The following is a 17,044-nucleotide window of genomic DNA, read 5'->3' as shown; positions in this document are numbered from 1 at the left end:
GGCCTTTACTGTTAACTCTTCCTGTGTCAAAGACAGTTGACTCAGTTATTTCTATATACTGTGTGTGTGTATACATATACATATATATACACATATATATATTCAGTTTATACCGTATAAATATATACACACTGTATATGTAGATATGTGTGTAATATAAACTTACATGGTTTGTGTAATAAAACAGTATAAAACATGTATAGTAATTGTCCTGTTACACCTGATCCCTTTATTGTACTTAGAAGTAATCATCACAAAATGGCACATCAATTGCCATGACAGGAGAAAGGCACAATGGAAGTGCTTACAGTATTCTGTATGCACCCTAAAGTACAGTCCCAAATAAAATAAATGAAGGAAAATTCCCACTATATACAGTACGAGTGCAGGGTGTAGCCCCCATTATGCTAGCTAGATGACCAGTTCATCTCTGCCTACTGATGCATCTGGTGACATTTAAATTAAATGTATGGGTTAAACAATAACTGCATTGCAGAACCAATGCAAAGACTTTATGGTTGTTCTTCATACTGGGACAGTGATACGATTTAGTTTTCAAATCAGTGTGCGTAGGTTTGTTAGCAGCCGTTCGTTCTGTTCTATCCCATATATTGAACTTATATTTCCCCAGACGTGTCAGTAGTCTGAGATCTCTAATGGTCTGGCTACGTCAGACTACCATTAAGCAAACTACCACACTTTGAAGTAATGTGAGGCAATCAGACTTTCACAATCTGTCTGCTTGTTAAGACATCTTGGTGAGTCACACTTTTACAATCAGATCATCACAGTTAGTGCACTGATTGTTAAGAGGCATGACAGGTTGATGAGCTATTACTCAGTAAAGAAAACTTTTTGATCCCATTTTGTAAACCCTGGCAAAAGTTCACTTGACTGTTATCTGTTTTTCTCAATCCTGAAAAGTCCTCAAAACAACACACAACGTGCTGTCCATCTTATCTTCGTGTTCAACACTAAACTGACTCCCAACACCAAAGCCAACAGAATCAGGATATTCAAAACAGTTTTGTTGGACTGACAGGTTGTCAAAGTTAGCCGTCCATATACTTTGTGTCAACTGTATGACTGTTGCGTATGGAGAATGGCTTCCAGGCCAGGGCTTGTAGAACAGCAACACACATGGGCACCAGACACACTAAGTAGAACATGGCCCCATGCAGGTCTTCCAATGCACTGAGAAGAAGAATGAACAATATAAATGTGTACTTATTCATGTGGACCAAATATTTGTATGTTGAATATAATTTAGAACTGCAGTGGTGAAAGTGTATTTATATTTTATAACCTTTTTTGTTTTTCCTATAGCCTACCGGTAGTTAAAATTACATTCATCCAATATCTGTTTTATTCTTTTCTCATTCAAAATGTATAGGAACAAATTAAACACACCCAATAATATAACTTAAAACAAACCGTATCATGCGATGTTGCTTATTTTCAAGAATTATTTCCTCAGTGCTCAAACGTTTCCAACACTAGGGGGCACAAACAGCTAAACAGCTGCACAAAGTCGACTTCACAGAATGAGGATCTATATACTGTAAATAGGCTAACAATACACTGAGGTGAGGCAAAGAATGAGGAAATGTGTTGTCATTAGAGCATGACAAACTAATCCTGGATGTCTGAGCCCAATATTCCAAATTGTACAGTATGTCTCCCAAACAGCAAAGTGCAGTTAGACCAGTTAGTTCAGACTGAAATGAAAGAGGATTGCCATTGAGATGTAGTCTGTACCTTTGATTTGAAGTGCTCCCTGCCTCTTTCAGCTCTTCATAGCCAAACTGGTTGAGAATACTAACCACCAGCATAGGTGCCAGAGATTGGGCAGGTTTAGTGAAAAGTGCATTTGTTCCAAACACCATAGAGGATAGGGGAGAACTACAGAGACAAAACCAAAATAATCATATTAAAATATTGAATCACTATTTAAATAACAGTTCAGTTAAATTACCAATGATTGCCAAATATCATCATTACTGCATTTTAATGGATTTGATGTTAACATTTGATACTGCACACTTGCATACAATTTAGCAAGGTACACTGGAAAGAAACCATGAAGGAACAAGTAACTAGAACTTTATTCAGACGTTTGATCCACCAAGGATCTCCCTCAGCTTTGGATTTCATGTTGACATCTAAACAAATTCAGAGCAGCCTATTGACATTTTGTATTCTATGCTTAATTTATATATTATTGCACACTGGTGTCACACACTGCAAATAGCAGATCTACAAGCTCACAAGCTACGAGCTTGTAGATCAGCCATTTTCGGCACGTGACTCAGGCATGCAACAAAGTATAAATCAAGCTTTACTGTAGGTGCACCTGGAGTTATAATGTCTTTGCCATTGGCCAAGTGGTCAAACCAAACGGTATGCTCTATTTGTGTTGGATGACTGGACTACACAGTGTACTGACATACCAGGACATTATCTGTCTTTTTTTCTTCTCCTTTTTTCGTTTTTACCTGCGCTTGTACCTCTGCAGGTCTGAGTCAATTATGTCAGCCAGAGGCAGACAGAATAGACTGAAGGTCGCCTGAGTAATGACCCTGTATAGAGAATACAAGAGAGAGCAGATATATTGATTTGTTTCAACATGTGATATGAAACTCATGGCATTAAAGAAAGATTAAATATATATATATATATATATATATATATATATATATAATATAGTAATGTTTATAAATTGTAACTGTAATATGTAAAACACTGCAAAATATATGACATTCTGTAGAAATGGTGTAGTCTCTTACATGTTAGCAATGAGGAAGAATGCTAGTATGTAATAGTAGTGAGGACCCAGAGCCAGCATAACCACAGCCATTCCTGCCTCCACGTAGAAGGTTAAAAGAATCATCTTGTAGTAGCCAAGACTATGGAGTAGATTTTGGAGACAGAGGACTAATATCTAGGGTTGAGAAAAGGGTTACATTATAAAGTGAGTCACAGAGATTTACAAATGCATCCCCAATGACAAATCTGTACATTTCAAATAGCACTTGAACAACATTTAATATCATCAAAAAACTGCACAATACCTGTGGGCAAATGAATCCAGCTCCATACATTAAACTCTTAGCCAATGACGGCAGTGCATCGGGGGGAATTAGATGCTCAGCATATATCATGGTGAAGTTATTACAGAAAGCCACCATGAAGACCTGGAAAAAGTTCATGACCACAAAGAGCTGGAAGTCCCTGTTGGTCAAGATCTGCTTCGACATAGACATGACGGCGGAGAAGGAGAGCGCTGATTCGCCAGCGGCCTCGTCAACAGACCCAGTGGATCCTTTGTTATCAAAGCGACTTTCACTGTGGAAGCCTGTATAGAGCATGCAGCCACAGGCCAGGATGGCTACCAGCACAGTAAACCATTGGAAGGCTGGGAAATCATCCATGTTGTTGGAGAGGAGCCCGCAGAACAGCACACTGGAGGAACCAATGAGGGATGCCACCTGAGAATGAAAGGAGAATGCATGGGCTAAACTCAAGGACACTAGACTCTAAAATGTACGTAGAAAAATCAAGCAGAGTTAATGATATCTTTACCACTATTCAACCACTTGAACCCTAGCATTCCTATTCGGGGCGTGTCATGATATTCAAACATTCAGCAAAAATAGCAGATCTACAAGCTTACAACATGTTGCAACGCAACATCTTGTGAGCTTGCAGATTGCCTCTTTTGGGCAAAGAGATTTGGCGCAGAGGTAAACAAGGAGGGGGCCTTGTATAGACCCCTGGGGGACTCTGATCAACGAAGTAGGGTTTAAGTGGTTAAAGCTGCAATCCACAAGAGTTATGTCCTACCCAGGATTCTAACCCAGGCCTCCGAAATTTCGACTGCTAAGCTAAGACAGAAAGCCTGTTTGGGCAGGGGAGATATTTAGCTTTGAGCTTCATGCAATACCTCTTGTCAACCAGTGGTGGTTTACAGGGGCCACAGGATCCAGATTTATAAAATAAAGTTTTATAAACAGAAGAGCAGGTAGACCACCTCCAACCACTACAGTTGTGTTAGTTATAGTCTAGCATACAGACTGGTTAAAATAAAGTTTTATTCATACACAAAAGTTGTGGAATGCAGCTCTAAGTGATAAATTCAACAATGAATCCTTGCTCCCTTGCTTACTTGGTTGTACTTGATGAGTCGTAGGCGACTCTGATGGTGGCCGGAGATTTCAGCGAACAGGGCGCACTGTGCCAACAGCACAAACGTCAACATGCCATCGAACGCGCAGAGCGCCACCGTCAAGTGGAGGCCGCTCATCCAGTCGCCGGGGGAGTACGTCCGCCATGGGAACCAGGCCAGCAGAAAGGCCAGGGAGTAGAGGGGAGCTCCGTATAGGATGGAGAGGCGTCGCTGCGAGCAGCAGGGAACACGGGAGTTGTCTTGCAGGTAACCGAACAGGGGGTCATTCACCGCATTCCACACCATGTACACGATCTGTGAGAGGGGAAATGATACCAAAATGAAGCATCCAGCCAGGTGTGTACATATTTGTATTTCAAGACATTTTGTGAATGATGTGCATTGAGTTAACTTTCCTATGCACACCTAGTATTTCCCTATGCACACATGTGTGTTCATTTATCCATTTGTGCACTCAGTCTTAAATGAACACAGCACTTCCGGTGTGTGCACTCACTTGTGACTGGTGAAATGCTCCCTCTGATATCTTGTATTTGTTGAGGAAGAGTTTGACATAATAGAAGCTGAAGATACTGTTCATCATGCCAGCTCCAAGAGTGGTCATGGAGTAGGACACTGCTGCAGGGTGGATTCCAAAGTTCACCAGGTGACGCTGAACTCCTCCTCCGTAGGTGCGTGCACCTGAGGCTGGTTTCTCCACGGTCATGGTGGTCCAATTAAGCGAATACTAGGTTACACCAAAGTTATGTAGGCTACTGCGATGGGCCGATTCCACACAGCTGCTTTTTTAATACATCTGTAACAAAGCTTAAATTAGTTGAAACAGACAGATGACAGTGAAATACCAGCAGTGGTGGAAGAAGTACTTCAATTTTTTACTTAATACTGCAATGTAGAAATACTCTGTTACAAGTAAAAGTCTGGAATTCTAAATTCACTTGAGTAAAAGTACAAAAGTATTGCTATCAAAATGTACAAAATGTACCAAAAGCAGAAAGTACTCATTATAAAGAATGTCCCAGTTCACAAGTTTTCAAAGGTCTATAAATCTATTGAAAATAGCAGATCTACAAGGTCACAATGCCTGAGCATCGCAACGCATTGTGAGCTTGTAGACCAGCTATTTTACTTAATACTGCAATGTAGAAATACTCTGTTACAAGTAAAAGTCTGGAATTCTAAATTCACTTGAGTAAAAGTAGAAAAGTATTGCTATCAAAATGTACAAAATGTACCAAAAGTAGAAAGTACTCATTATAAAGAATGTCCCAGTTCACAAGTTTTCAAAGGTATATAAATCTATTGAAAATAGCAGATCTACAAGCTCACAATGCCTGAGCATCGCAACGCATTGTGAGCTTGTAGACCAGCTATTTTCAAATAGCTGAAATGTACTGTATGTTTTGTAATAATAATCAAAATCTACAAAGTACCAAGTAACTAAAGCTTTAAAATAATTATAGTGGAGTAAAAGTATAATATTTGCCCCTAAGATGTAGTGGAGTAGAAGTAAAAGTACTGAAATTGGAAATACTCCAGTAAAGTAAAACACGCCTCAAAATTGTACTTAAGTACAGTACTTAAGTAAATGTACTTAGTTACTTAGACCACTGAATACCAGCACCAAAATGTAAGTACAAATATGTCAATTAATACAGTATAGTCGCGTACTTTCAGCTGTTGCATCTTCAGCATCGGTTCATTTCACACATTAAGTGGAAGGTAAATGATGAATATCATAACCTCAAGACCTTGATGACTGCTGTCACAAATCAGGCTTTAAATATGTAATAATCATAGAGTTATTATGGGAAATAACTTACAATAATCCGGTCTAACATCAATTAAATGCAGCGCCGCGTCCCAGTCCAGTCAATGAGTCAAACTCCATTGCTCTGTATATGCGGAAATAGGCGGGACTACAGGACATAAACATTGATCAATCGGATCAATTCACTTTGCCAGGTTACATATCCGCTAATCAGCGGATACGGAAAAGGTCTGTGTTCGTGCATGTATATGTGTGTGGAAATGAACGGATACAGCTGTGGAGTAGGCGGGTCCCAGACCGGATGGCACCGGGTTAAAATTTAATAAAACCAGGCTTTTTATCATGAACTTGAACGAGCTCTCTAGTTTCCCAAACAATGGATCGCGACCCATGTTTGGGTCGTGGACCAATTTTTGGGGGGTCGCGAGTAAATATCCCCTTTTTTTTGTTTCCTACATTAAAACAAATATATAACATTTTTGAAAAGTTTTTTTTTTTTTTTAAGTTTAAATAAATAAAATTAAAAAATTGAATAATTTCCATCATTTTTTTTAAAGTTTAAGAAGGAGTGAAAATAACAGATCTATCTATTTTCACTGGTATGGGTCCCAAGCAAACGTCTAATTTCTTTTTTGGGTCTTGAGCTAAAAAAATTGGGAACTATGGAAGTTATTTTTGTCTTTAGCCACTCTAATTATTTTTTAACTATTTCATTATTTATTTTCTGTCATTTATATATTATTACTATTATTATTATTATTATTATTATTGTCATTATTATTATTATTATTATTATTATTATTATTATTATTATTATTATTATTATTATTATTATTATTATTATCATTATTATTATCTTATACTCAGGTTCCTCAGGTTGTGGGAACATAGGCATGACCCTTTATATATATTTTTAGAATGCACTCTGTACTGTAGAGGACCCCAATGGAAACAAGCAACAATTGGGTTTAAAATCCTCTTAACAGACCTTGTATTGAACTGTACTTCCCTGTGCTTGTCTTTGCAAACTGTTAATAAAGTATTCAATCAATATTCAATCAATCATTCAAAAAGATGAATGCACTGTAATTATTGCCTTAATGCAGTGTGTTTTTTAATAAAAAAAACAAATCTAATAAGTAACTAGTAACTAAAGTTTTCATATAACTGTGGAGTAAAAGTAACTGTGGAGTAACTTAAGTACAGTACTTGAGTAAATGTACCTAGTTAATTAGTTACTTTACACCACTGCCTTATGTTTGTAAACAAAGCAGCCCTTAAAAGAAAAACAAAACGTTTGTTCCGCCTACTTCACCGTGATTGGTCACACCGTTTTGACTACGTCACGTTGGTTGTCCGCTGGGCGGTTGACAGTATTTGCCACGTTGCTGCAGAAGTGAACACACCGCCGGAGGATGAGGTTGAGCATCATAGCATGAGCGTTACGAACGTTATGCCCACCTCTCCGGGCCAACTAGTTCAACCTGCCTGTGGGTCCCGTTGCTTTAGTTCATGACGGCTGCCTGCAGACTGTCTTCAGCGGGATCATAGATAATAACGATGCTAGCGGACATGATCGTGGAGGAAGACTTTGATGGGGAACAGTCTTGGTATGGGAAACAGGACCTTGAACGTGGTAAGGGCTGCTTATGTATGGGTTGGTCGCGCCCTAAACACTTGTCAGCTGCTGTGGTTTGTAGCCTACACACAACACACACTGTTGTGGAATTGTAGGGTAACTTATAAATAGTAATTTATCTATCTAACATTTAAAAAAAAAAAATATTTATGAATTGGCTACTGGAGTAGAATAGTTGGATTATGTTAAGAGGCTCTTGTTGTGGAGAGATTCTCAACCTTTAAAATTTTAGAGACCCATTGATATGCATTAGGCGGCAGGCCATGGACCCCCCTTAATTATATCCTTAAAAAAAAAACCAATCTATTCTACATTATGTAAAATCCTCATTTCATTTAAATGGGACAAATTGGACTAAATGATTCCTAAATGTCAATCATGTAGCTAGAGAACCTGTAGAAGTTAGAACCCCCAAGGACCCCTTGGCCTTGGGGTCCCCGGACCACGAATTGAGAGCCACTGCTCTCAATGCGTGTTTTTGTGTGTTTTTCTTGTGTTCTTTTGCACTTTTTTGTACATTTAAAACGCATGATAAATAAAGATACACCACACAACTAGAAGATATATTAAATTCTGTAGCCTGCTCTTGTGACACTCATACTGTGATAAACACACTGGTCATGGGGTAAGGGCAGACAAAATCCAGAGGGGTCTCAGACTCTCAGCTGTTTCCAGGATTTCCCGAGGCTGTCATTTCCCATGCGTTGATTCTGTCCTGGATAAGGAGATATTTATGCACAGCTGTGGTGGAAAAAGTATTCACATTCTTTACTCTAGTAAAAAAAAAGTATAAGTCTGGAATCAAATATACTTTGTAAAAGTATAAACGAATTGGCATCAAAATATACTTAAAGTACCAAAAGTAAAAGTACTCATTATACAAGTTTCAAAAAATATATAAAATAGCAGGCTTGTCGCTGTAGATCTGCTATTTTCAAATGACCGAAATGTATACAGAGCTGAAGTGGTTAATGTATGTTTTGTAATAACAATCAAAATCTATAATGTAACTAGTAACTAATGTTGTCTAATAATTGTAGTGGAGTAATAGTATAATATTTGCCTCTGAGATGTAGTGGAGTAGAAGTAAAAGTACAGAAAATTGGAAATACTCCAGTAAAGTAAAAATACCTCAACATTTTGCTGTACTTATGTAAAGTAAATGTACTTAGTTACTTTCCACCACTGCTGCACAGTAAATCTACTGGCGGATCGGATGTTCTCACTCAGTACGCCCGCTGGGCCAAAAATTAACTTGATATAACATTACTTAGTTCCTTCCTGTTCTAAACACTCAGCACACACAACTTGTGTACCAGATTATGTGATATCAGGTTGGACAGAGATGTGTGACCCTTTTTAGAAGGTGTGTGTGTGTGTGTGTGTGTGTGTGTGTGTGTGTGTGTGTGTGTGTGTGTGTGTGTGTGTGTGTGTGTGTGTGTGTGTGTGTGTGTGTGTGTGTGTGTGTGTGTGTGTGTGTGTGTGTGTGAGTGTGAGACAGGTAATGTGCAAAGAACCTACAAACATGTGTGACCTGCTGTTTACAAGCGTGTGGTTCTATCACTGCAATGTTTGGACATTGAACATTACACCTTGTTTATTCAATATGATTTCCTGTGTGTTTACAGATCTCCATCTCGCAGCTGAGCTGGGGAAAACTCTCCTGGACAGAAACCATGAGTTGGAGCAGGCTCTGCAGGGGCTGTATGGCACCAACCAGGAACAGCTGCAGGAGATAGAGGTTGAAACAGTACTAAAACTAGACTTAATAACGACCAAGTGAAGAGTATTTACTGTTCCACCACATTTGTGGAAACGACCCACTGGTCTCATGTGCATGACTAACATACTGTACTCTATACTCACATTCACAGCTTGGTCTGCAAGTAAATTACTGTTATCGAACCAACCGCTGACCATAGACACTATGTTTGTCTAAATTACTGTTATTATTTTTTTAATATGACTGAGTCTAAAATGAGAGCCCCACTGAGAATAGTCCAAATGGAATAATTCTTGCTGGCAGCGACTTTTCATTGTTAAGAAGTTAAGTGAAAGCAAGTCACAAATACACTGTGATTTAATCAGTCTTTTGCACAGTTCGTTCGGGTTGAACCAATATTTGCCTCACAGAGAGCTAAATGTTGAAAAAATAAATTTAATACATTCCAAGTCCTATTACCTTATTTTTGGTTATTATCTAAATCTATTTCACATAAAAAAAATAATCATATTCACGTGGAACCTAACTCAAAGTTTTATTATAATCATTGTTCACTTACAGAGTTTACCAGTTGTTTTTTTTTATTTAGAGAAACATACTGTACAAACAAGCTAAATGTAGTGACCTATTGGACACCACCATATGTTGTGTTGACTCATCGGACACCACCATACGGTGTGCATAGACATTTAGCCATAGACATATACCTTGACATTATGTCTGTATATGTAATTTGACAGATGTACAGAGTGACATTACCTATTACAGTTGCAGGACAGGCCATTCATTCAGGTCAGCATATAGAGCCTTAATCTGTTTACACAACAGTGTGTCTGCCAGTGGCTTGAGTACTTAATGAGTTTGATAGGCTAATCCCTTGTATTCTGCTGACCCCTGTCTATAGTGTCTGCTGTCAGTCTCATGGCTAATTTATACTTTCATGTACAATTGAACTGTGACACTTGCCGAAAGTAACTGATTTTCAAATGTTTCACTTTTGAAATACATTTCTGCTCCACTTTTGAAATTAATATAAAAAGTGCAGCAGATTTTTCAATTGAAAATCAATTATTTTCAGCAAGCAACATGGTTGTACAACAAAGTATAATATTAAGCACTTTCCGCAAAATGTAGATGTAATTCTTGAAAACATTGTGCCCTTAAACGTAGATAACACAATGTCTGCCAGGAGAGTGAAATTGATCCGATTCTTTGACTTAGCATACACATAAAACATTATGCTTTGCACATGATACGTTTTTATCTCAATTTCAAGGTCTAGTCAGGCTCTGCTCTAGCCACTGTGATCATATTGCACTTATCTTCCCATCCAGACTCTTCTATTTTGTCTCTGTACTTGTCTTGAGCAAAAGTCAATGTTCTCTTAATGTTAATGGTGAGAGCATGGTGTTCAAAGTTCAATTTACAACTTCAAATAATGTTCCTCTCTTAAGTAGCTCTGTGCAGATTATAGCCAACAGTTTTACTTTAAGCTTCCTCTAACAGTTATAGTTAATATTAAAGCTACATGCTGTGAATAATTCACAGCATTGATAAGCTTTATGGGAAGGGATGGAGAATATTTCACAGGAGATAGTGAACTCTTCTGGCAATTCTTGGAGGTGGGGAGGGGGTTTGCTAGTGTTTTCAGAAGTTCAAAAGGCCCTTAACACTGGAGATTCCATGGATGGTCGGTGGAGGTCTATGGTTTTCTCTGACAGCTGTAGAGAAATGGCTCGTTTCCTTTACCCATACATGTCTCTCTCCTCTCCTACAGTACCTGGCCAAGCAGGTGGAGTTGCTGCGGCAGATGAATGACCAGCATGCCAAGGTGTATGAGCAGCTGGATGTAGCAGCCAGGGATTTAGAGCAGGGCAACCACAGACTGGTGCAGGACAACCGCCTTTCTCAGCAGAAAATCCACAGGTCAGTGTCTTTTTGCTCAAATCAGCCACCTATTGGTCAATCTGTATCAAATTATTATGATTTCTTGCTGTAAAAAAGAAGACAAAACTGCAAAAAACATGAAGCTCATTTATGAATATGTACATTAATTATCCAGCAGATTTGATTGAAAATAATAATAATACTTTTTCTTAAAATCTTCAAAAGTAGCGAACATAGCTGATCTACAAGCTCACAACATGTCATGATGCGACACATTGTGAGGTTGTAGACCAGCAATTTTTGCTATTAGTTATATGAAAAATAAGTCAATAGATTTAGTCGATTATAAAAAAATCATTAATTACAATTTCTTCCTGTCGATTCGTTGATGTATAAAATATATCTCAAAATGAATCGATAGAATATTAGTTGAGAAAATTATCAATAGTTGCATCCCTATAGTCCTGTGATCCTACTATATTCACATACCTTTTAATGCACTACTTCCACACCACATTTTATGCACTACAGTACTTCTACACCACATAATTCTTCTCTTCTTTTGGCCATAGTCTGACAGAGACCATTGATGCACTGCAGACCCACATGGAGGACCTGCAGACCCAGGTGGAGGAACTGAAGAGCGCCCAGAAAGAGCGTAACAGACGAGAACTGACCGAGCAGAGACGCAGCCTTGGAGCACAGAGTGTGTCTTGTCTCAAGGAGCTCTATGACTTAAACCATGACAGGTTTGTGTTTGTATGCAGTAAAAATACCTTTGTGTCCTTGCAGATACTAATTTACAAGTATGTGTAAAGGGACACTATCTCGAGAAGGACATTACATGACATGACAAAACAAAACAATAGCAGCAGATAAACACAGGAAGTTGCCCCGAAACACAGACTTCCTGGGATCGGAATGTGCCAGTTGGCATGCGGCTGCTTTTCATAGTTTGTTTGTTGCACTATTGAAGACGTAAAGTTCATTTGAATGTCATTTTATCTTGTGCCAGAAGTAACAGGGTAGATGTCCTCGAGACTTCACCCTAGTCTTACAGTGGTGTTGCATGAAAATAACCAATCTACAAGCTTCAACGCATCATGATGTGTTGTGAGCTTTTAGATGAGTAATGTTTTGGACATTTAGGAAATATTTGAACGTTTTTTTTTTTTTTAAATGTTTGAACATTTCACCTATAATGAAATGACGAGAATAGCTACATCATGTTGAAAGTGGTCAAACTAATGGTTGTCTGGAACCGCTTCTCTGTTGGTAGCACCTGATATGATACCTATCCATAGACAGTGCACTGGTGTCTTAGCCCCATATGATGATTGGACATCCTCTGGTTACCCAAAGCCAGGCAACATAATCTGACCTAGAGATTGTAGATATAATCCACAGCGGAGTGTTCTCCAAGAGGGGATTTAACCCTCCCTTATAGTCAGTGGCATGATAAAACATAATTGTGTAACACGTTGTTGGTTCAGCATACCTCTCTATTTATTCTGAAACCGTGTTATTGTGTGGAGTGAGCTGAGGTGTACCTCTCGACATTGGCCTAAAGTAAAGTAAGCCACCATTGTTAAATAAAATGTTTGATTACGCAGCCTGCAGCAATGTGAGGCAGGGTAATGTAATCAGTCCTGTCTGTCTGTGTGTATTAGACAGGACTGCTTACATTACCTTGTTTGTTTGTTAGTGGGAATGGAGAGGTGGATTTTCATGAGACTTGGTGGGAATGATCTGTAGGCTGCCTTGAAGAGATGATACATTTTCGCGTTGAAAAGGTCCAGGGTTGTGGTCACAATAATGGTCAAAATAGAGAATGGATGGGCAGAGTTTCATTAAAATGAGTGGGAATCATCAACAGTCTACCCCGTAGAGATGATTAACTTTTGGGTTAAAATGTCAAAGGTCAAGGACACAATCAAAGTCAAGGTCTGACAGTCAAAGTCACACTTGTAGTCACAAAAATAATGACATTTCGCCATATAGTGTCACCCCTTTCTGAAATTACACATATCTGTCCACCTTCCTTGTCTCAGGTACCTAGACTATGAAAGCCTGCGCATGGATCGACCCTGGTCTCCGCAGGTGTCTTCCTACGACCGAGAGGAACACCAAGACCCAGAAGAGGTGCATGCCATCCTTCAGCGCTCCATCCAGACCCTTCAGAAGCAGATGGCAGCAGAACGGAGTCGCAGGGAGGTGGCGGAGCGGGAGACGGAGTTGACGGCCAGAGAGAACGGGACTCTAGAGCAGAGGCTGGCCGCTTTGGAGGGCTGCCAGGCCAGGCAGAGGGAGCTGGAGGCCGAAGTGGAGGAGCTCCGGCTTCTGTGGCATGCCGATTATACAAGCAGGTGAGACCTGAGCTAGTACTGTAGCACCGACATCTTTTTCTATTTTGGTAAGAAATAAAGCAGGTGCGCTTCCTCTGGATGCCTTTTTGTTTAGGTAGTGGGTGCTCGGCTATAAATATAACTAGATTGACTGAAATGCCACCGAAGTGGAAAAAGCGGCACTCCAAAATGAAGAATGCAAGACGAAGACTGGCTCAGATAAACATTCTTATTTATTGGGAACGCTTGATGCGTTTCGGCCTCAGCCTTCCTAAGAGATTCTGACAATAAATAAGAATGTTTATCTGAGCCAGTCTTGCATCCTTCATTTTGGAGTTCCGCTTTTTCCTCTTCGGTGGTATTTGAATCTTTTTCAATTTTATTTGTGATTATAAGTTTAATCAGATTGTTGATGTTTTAATGTTTAGACTTTTTTTAACTGGTGACATCATTTAGAATGCACCCATAACATGTATTACTGTATGTAATAGTTTATTGGACATCAGAGTAACATGCTGCTGTTCCCCCGCCAGTGCCAGGAGGCCGGACAAGCTGCTGCTACCTGATACGGTCTTCTTTCCCTCTGACGAGAAACCCAAGCAGAGTGTGGAGGAGGAGGAGGAGGAGGAGAAGGAGAAGGTGGAGAAAGAGGCAGTGGAGCCAGGGGCATACAGCCAGCAGAGGTGTAGCAGTGACATCCTTGTGAGGAGGACCAATACAGATGACCTTCGGCGTGGCCACGAGCAGATGTGCATCAGACGAGCAGAGGCAGTAAAACAAAGGGGAATCTCTCTGCTCAATGAAGTGGATGCCCAGTACAGCGCACTGCAGGTGGTGTATTCCTAGCTTGTGTAGTGGTTAGTTAAAGCTGCAATCTAGAGCTTTTTTTCATAAGACTTGATTTAAACATAAAGGTTACGAACTGCAGCTTTAATTGATTTTGGGTAAAAAAAAATCATCATTGTATTACTCACTGAACTTGACCCTGTTGAAGACCCAAGTGTCGAAACACGTCCGTCAGCTGTTGCCTTGCTCATCTGCAAAATGACTGCCTCAGTATTTTTTTCCCTACAGTCTGCCTCACCACAAGCAGAATTTTGGGTTATTTTGCTTCTGAACTTTGTACTTATTCCATGAATTATCCTTATCAGTTAAAAACATGTAAAAACGTAATGTAAAAAAAAAGAAAGAAAATGTACTAGCCTACTCTATATGTACATTTTTGTCATGTTTCAGGTAAAATACGAGGAGCTTCTGCGGCGGTGCCAGCAGGGAGCAGATGACATGAACCACAAGGCTGTTCAGACAGCCAGCACTCCCTACGTTGGCAATCGAATCCGCCGCAGAAACGCCGGCTTGGGTGTCATGACGGATGTGACAGTTGTCGTGGAGGATGGGCAGCCGCCAGAGTACAAAGCTCTCTTCAAGGAAATCTTTACCTGCATCCAGAAGACCAAAGACGACCTGAGTGAGAACACACAGTCCACTCAGGGACATTGAATTTGAGGGCTCTGCCAAAGGACTGCATCAATAGTATTATTTATGAGCTGGTATGGGGTTTGCTTTAGTTTTGGTCCTTGAATGTTTTGACCAAATATCATTTGGAGGTTACTTGGATCAAAACATAGAATCCAGACGGTGCAATGATCTTTATGCCTGTGCCCCTTATACATAATGCAGTCCACTTGTTATCGCACATCATCTTAAGAAGCTCAAATGCTTTCATCAATGAGCTCTTCCTACGTTCCTTCCTTTATATTCTTTATCTACCTTAATCCAAACATTAGTGTTGTTCAAACTCTGGTATATGAGTCAGCTGAATGGTTTAATGGTTTAATGGTTTTTGTACAGGAAGTACTGGGCTAGCCGGATGTTCCGGTAGGCTGCTCAACGTTTAGTCCTGTAAAATGAACACACTTTCAGCAGTAATTTGTCTCCTCGTGAGTTGGGAGATAAAACTGGGAATGAGGTTATAGTCCGCCTATTGAACGGCAATTCAGATATCCATGTTAGCTTATCTGCAGTGCACAAACCCTCGTTTTTTGTTATTTTTTACAGATAACACACATGTCCAGGCCAGGGGTTATTGTTTAGGCAGAAATGCAGACTCAAGGATTGATGTCAAAACCTCACCAAGTTTGACCTAAGGTAGAATCATATGTGTAGGTCCTTCTATATTACCATGCAGCTAAGAGGTACTAATGATTGGTAAAAAAAAAATCCTAAAATGCCTCAGACCAAATGACTGAAAGTATTTGTGCAGTATTCTAAAAATGATGGTCATACAGTAAGATGTGTATATACTGTATATATACTGTATGTACAGTATGTACTGTATGTGTTCAGATTATTCATGTTATGTCAGGCTCAGCCGGAGTACAAGTGTTCAGATTTGTCTAAATAGTTAAAACTCGGACCACTTGGTGCTAGGTTATGGGGAAAGAAAAAAGCCACATCGCATGTTGTTTGTACGTTGAACATATAGCCCCTGTTTGTATGTTATGCAAACAGAAATGTTTGGGCTGGACTGAATAGAGAGCTTTGTCAAGTTAATACACTGAAAGACCAGAGCTATTTAGTAACTTGGTATGCTAAAGACTGAAGTGTTAAGCCTGATTCATACTTTGCCGTGTGATGGTGTCTCGCACGAAGAATAGCGTCTCGCTTTCGACATGTTGTGAGCTTATACAGTAGGTCTGCTATTCTCGTCCGTTCTCGGCACGCGACACCATTGCGTGATGGAGCATAAACTAGCCTTTAGTTAACCATAATTCCTCAAGAGCTGGAATGTAATTTCTTTGTGTTGGATGGCAATAATTGTTTCAGTCAAAGGTAATTAACTACCAGACAAAAAGTGAACACTGAATATTTAGTGTTTCAAGTCTATCTACAGTACAGCTTAGTAGCCATGTGCCAGTGGGACATAGAGTATGAGTGTTGCACTTTCATTATGACTGAATCACAGTTCCAATTGTTTTTGTTTTATTTATTTTTGACATATGTTTAGAGATTATTTGTTGCTATTTATTTTGATAATATTAGTTTGTGTCACTGTTTCTCAGATCTATAATGTAATTATGATCAAATACTGTTTCAGATGATATTTATGACAGGTGACATTTTAATCGGAATGCTTTCACTGCAGTTATGAACAACCAGCATGAAATGGGAGATTAAAAACAAGTATATGTAGAGTACAAAAAAGAAAATAATACCATTGTACAAAGTCTGTATACATCTGTGTAATCGTAAAAGGCTTTTCAGAAGATTTCTCCCTGACTTAATAGTTTCTTGCCCTAAAGACCATAACAATGTAGGAATCCATATATTTCTCAGGCTAGACATGGTGAATGCAAATGCAGTACTAAATAACAATCTAGATTGTGAGTAATATGTCATTCTTGTAATGTCTTCAGATGACTCTTATCGGAAAATACGTTGTCAGAGAGCAAAATGGTGTGGCACTTTAGACCATTAAAAACTCTCAATCATA

General features: G+C 39.3%; 2 protein-coding genes across 2 annotated transcripts; one reads left to right on the top strand and one right to left on the bottom strand.

Moving 5' to 3' along the window:
* Nucleotides 1-143: 143 nt before the first annotated feature.
* Nucleotides 144-6,094, bottom strand: mfsd13al (major facilitator superfamily domain containing 13a-like). Its single transcript, XM_084072414.1, has 8 exons — nucleotides 6,010-6,094; nucleotides 4,683-4,982; nucleotides 4,166-4,480; nucleotides 3,072-3,488; nucleotides 2,787-2,941; nucleotides 2,496-2,579; nucleotides 1,759-1,902; nucleotides 144-1,194 (listed from the first exon to the last, which is right to left on the bottom strand). Exons 2-8 carry the CDS (start codon nucleotides 4,890-4,892, stop codon nucleotides 1,053-1,055), a joined length of 1,467 nt encoding a protein of 488 aa, XP_083928540.1. The 5' UTR covers nucleotides 4,893-4,982; nucleotides 6,010-6,094; the 3' UTR covers nucleotides 144-1,052.
* Nucleotides 6,095-7,367: 1,273 nt separating this feature from the next.
* On the top strand, nucleotides 7,368-17,044 carry cdr2a (cerebellar degeneration-related protein 2a). Its single transcript, XM_084072715.1, has 7 exons — nucleotides 7,368-7,593; nucleotides 9,225-9,337; nucleotides 11,097-11,245; nucleotides 11,779-11,955; nucleotides 13,258-13,572; nucleotides 14,085-14,382; nucleotides 14,788-17,044. The coding sequence occupies exons 1-7, from the start codon at nucleotides 7,518-7,520 to the stop codon at nucleotides 15,049-15,051; spliced, it is 1,392 nt and encodes a 463-aa protein (XP_083928841.1). The 5' UTR covers nucleotides 7,368-7,517; the 3' UTR covers nucleotides 15,052-17,044.

Source organism: Gymnoscopelus microlampas, assembly GCF_963454915.1.
Source record: "Gymnoscopelus microlampas genome assembly, chromosome: 11".
Lineage (NCBI taxonomy): Eukaryota > Metazoa > Chordata > Actinopteri > Myctophiformes > Myctophidae > Gymnoscopelus > Gymnoscopelus microlampas.
This window is presented reverse-complemented; position numbering and strand designations above follow the sequence as displayed.

Excerpts from the sequence above, each read along its gene's own strand:
- mfsd13al (XM_084072414.1), bottom strand. The coding sequence starts at position 4,892 with ATGACCGTGGAGAAACCAGCCTCAGGTGCACGCACCTACGGAGGAGGA. Across the intron at positions 2,580-2,786 it reads TTCTTCCTCATTGCTAACAT|GGTCATTACTCAGGCGACCT; the intron begins GTAAGAGACTAC and ends TTCTCTATACAG. Across the intron at positions 1,195-1,758 it reads GGGAGCACTTCAAATCAAAG|TGCATTGGAAGACCTGCATG; the intron begins GTACAGACTACA and ends TCTTCTTCTCAG.
- cdr2a (XM_084072715.1), top strand. The coding sequence starts at position 7,518 with ATGCTAGCGGACATGATCGTGGAGGAAGACTTTGATGGGGAACAGTCT. Across the intron at positions 7,594-9,224 it reads GAAACAGGACCTTGAACGTG|ATCTCCATCTCGCAGCTGAG; the intron begins GTAAGGGCTGCT and ends GTGTGTTTACAG. Across the intron at positions 13,573-14,084 it reads CATGCCGATTATACAAGCAG|TGCCAGGAGGCCGGACAAGC; the intron begins GTGAGACCTGAG and ends TTCCCCCGCCAG.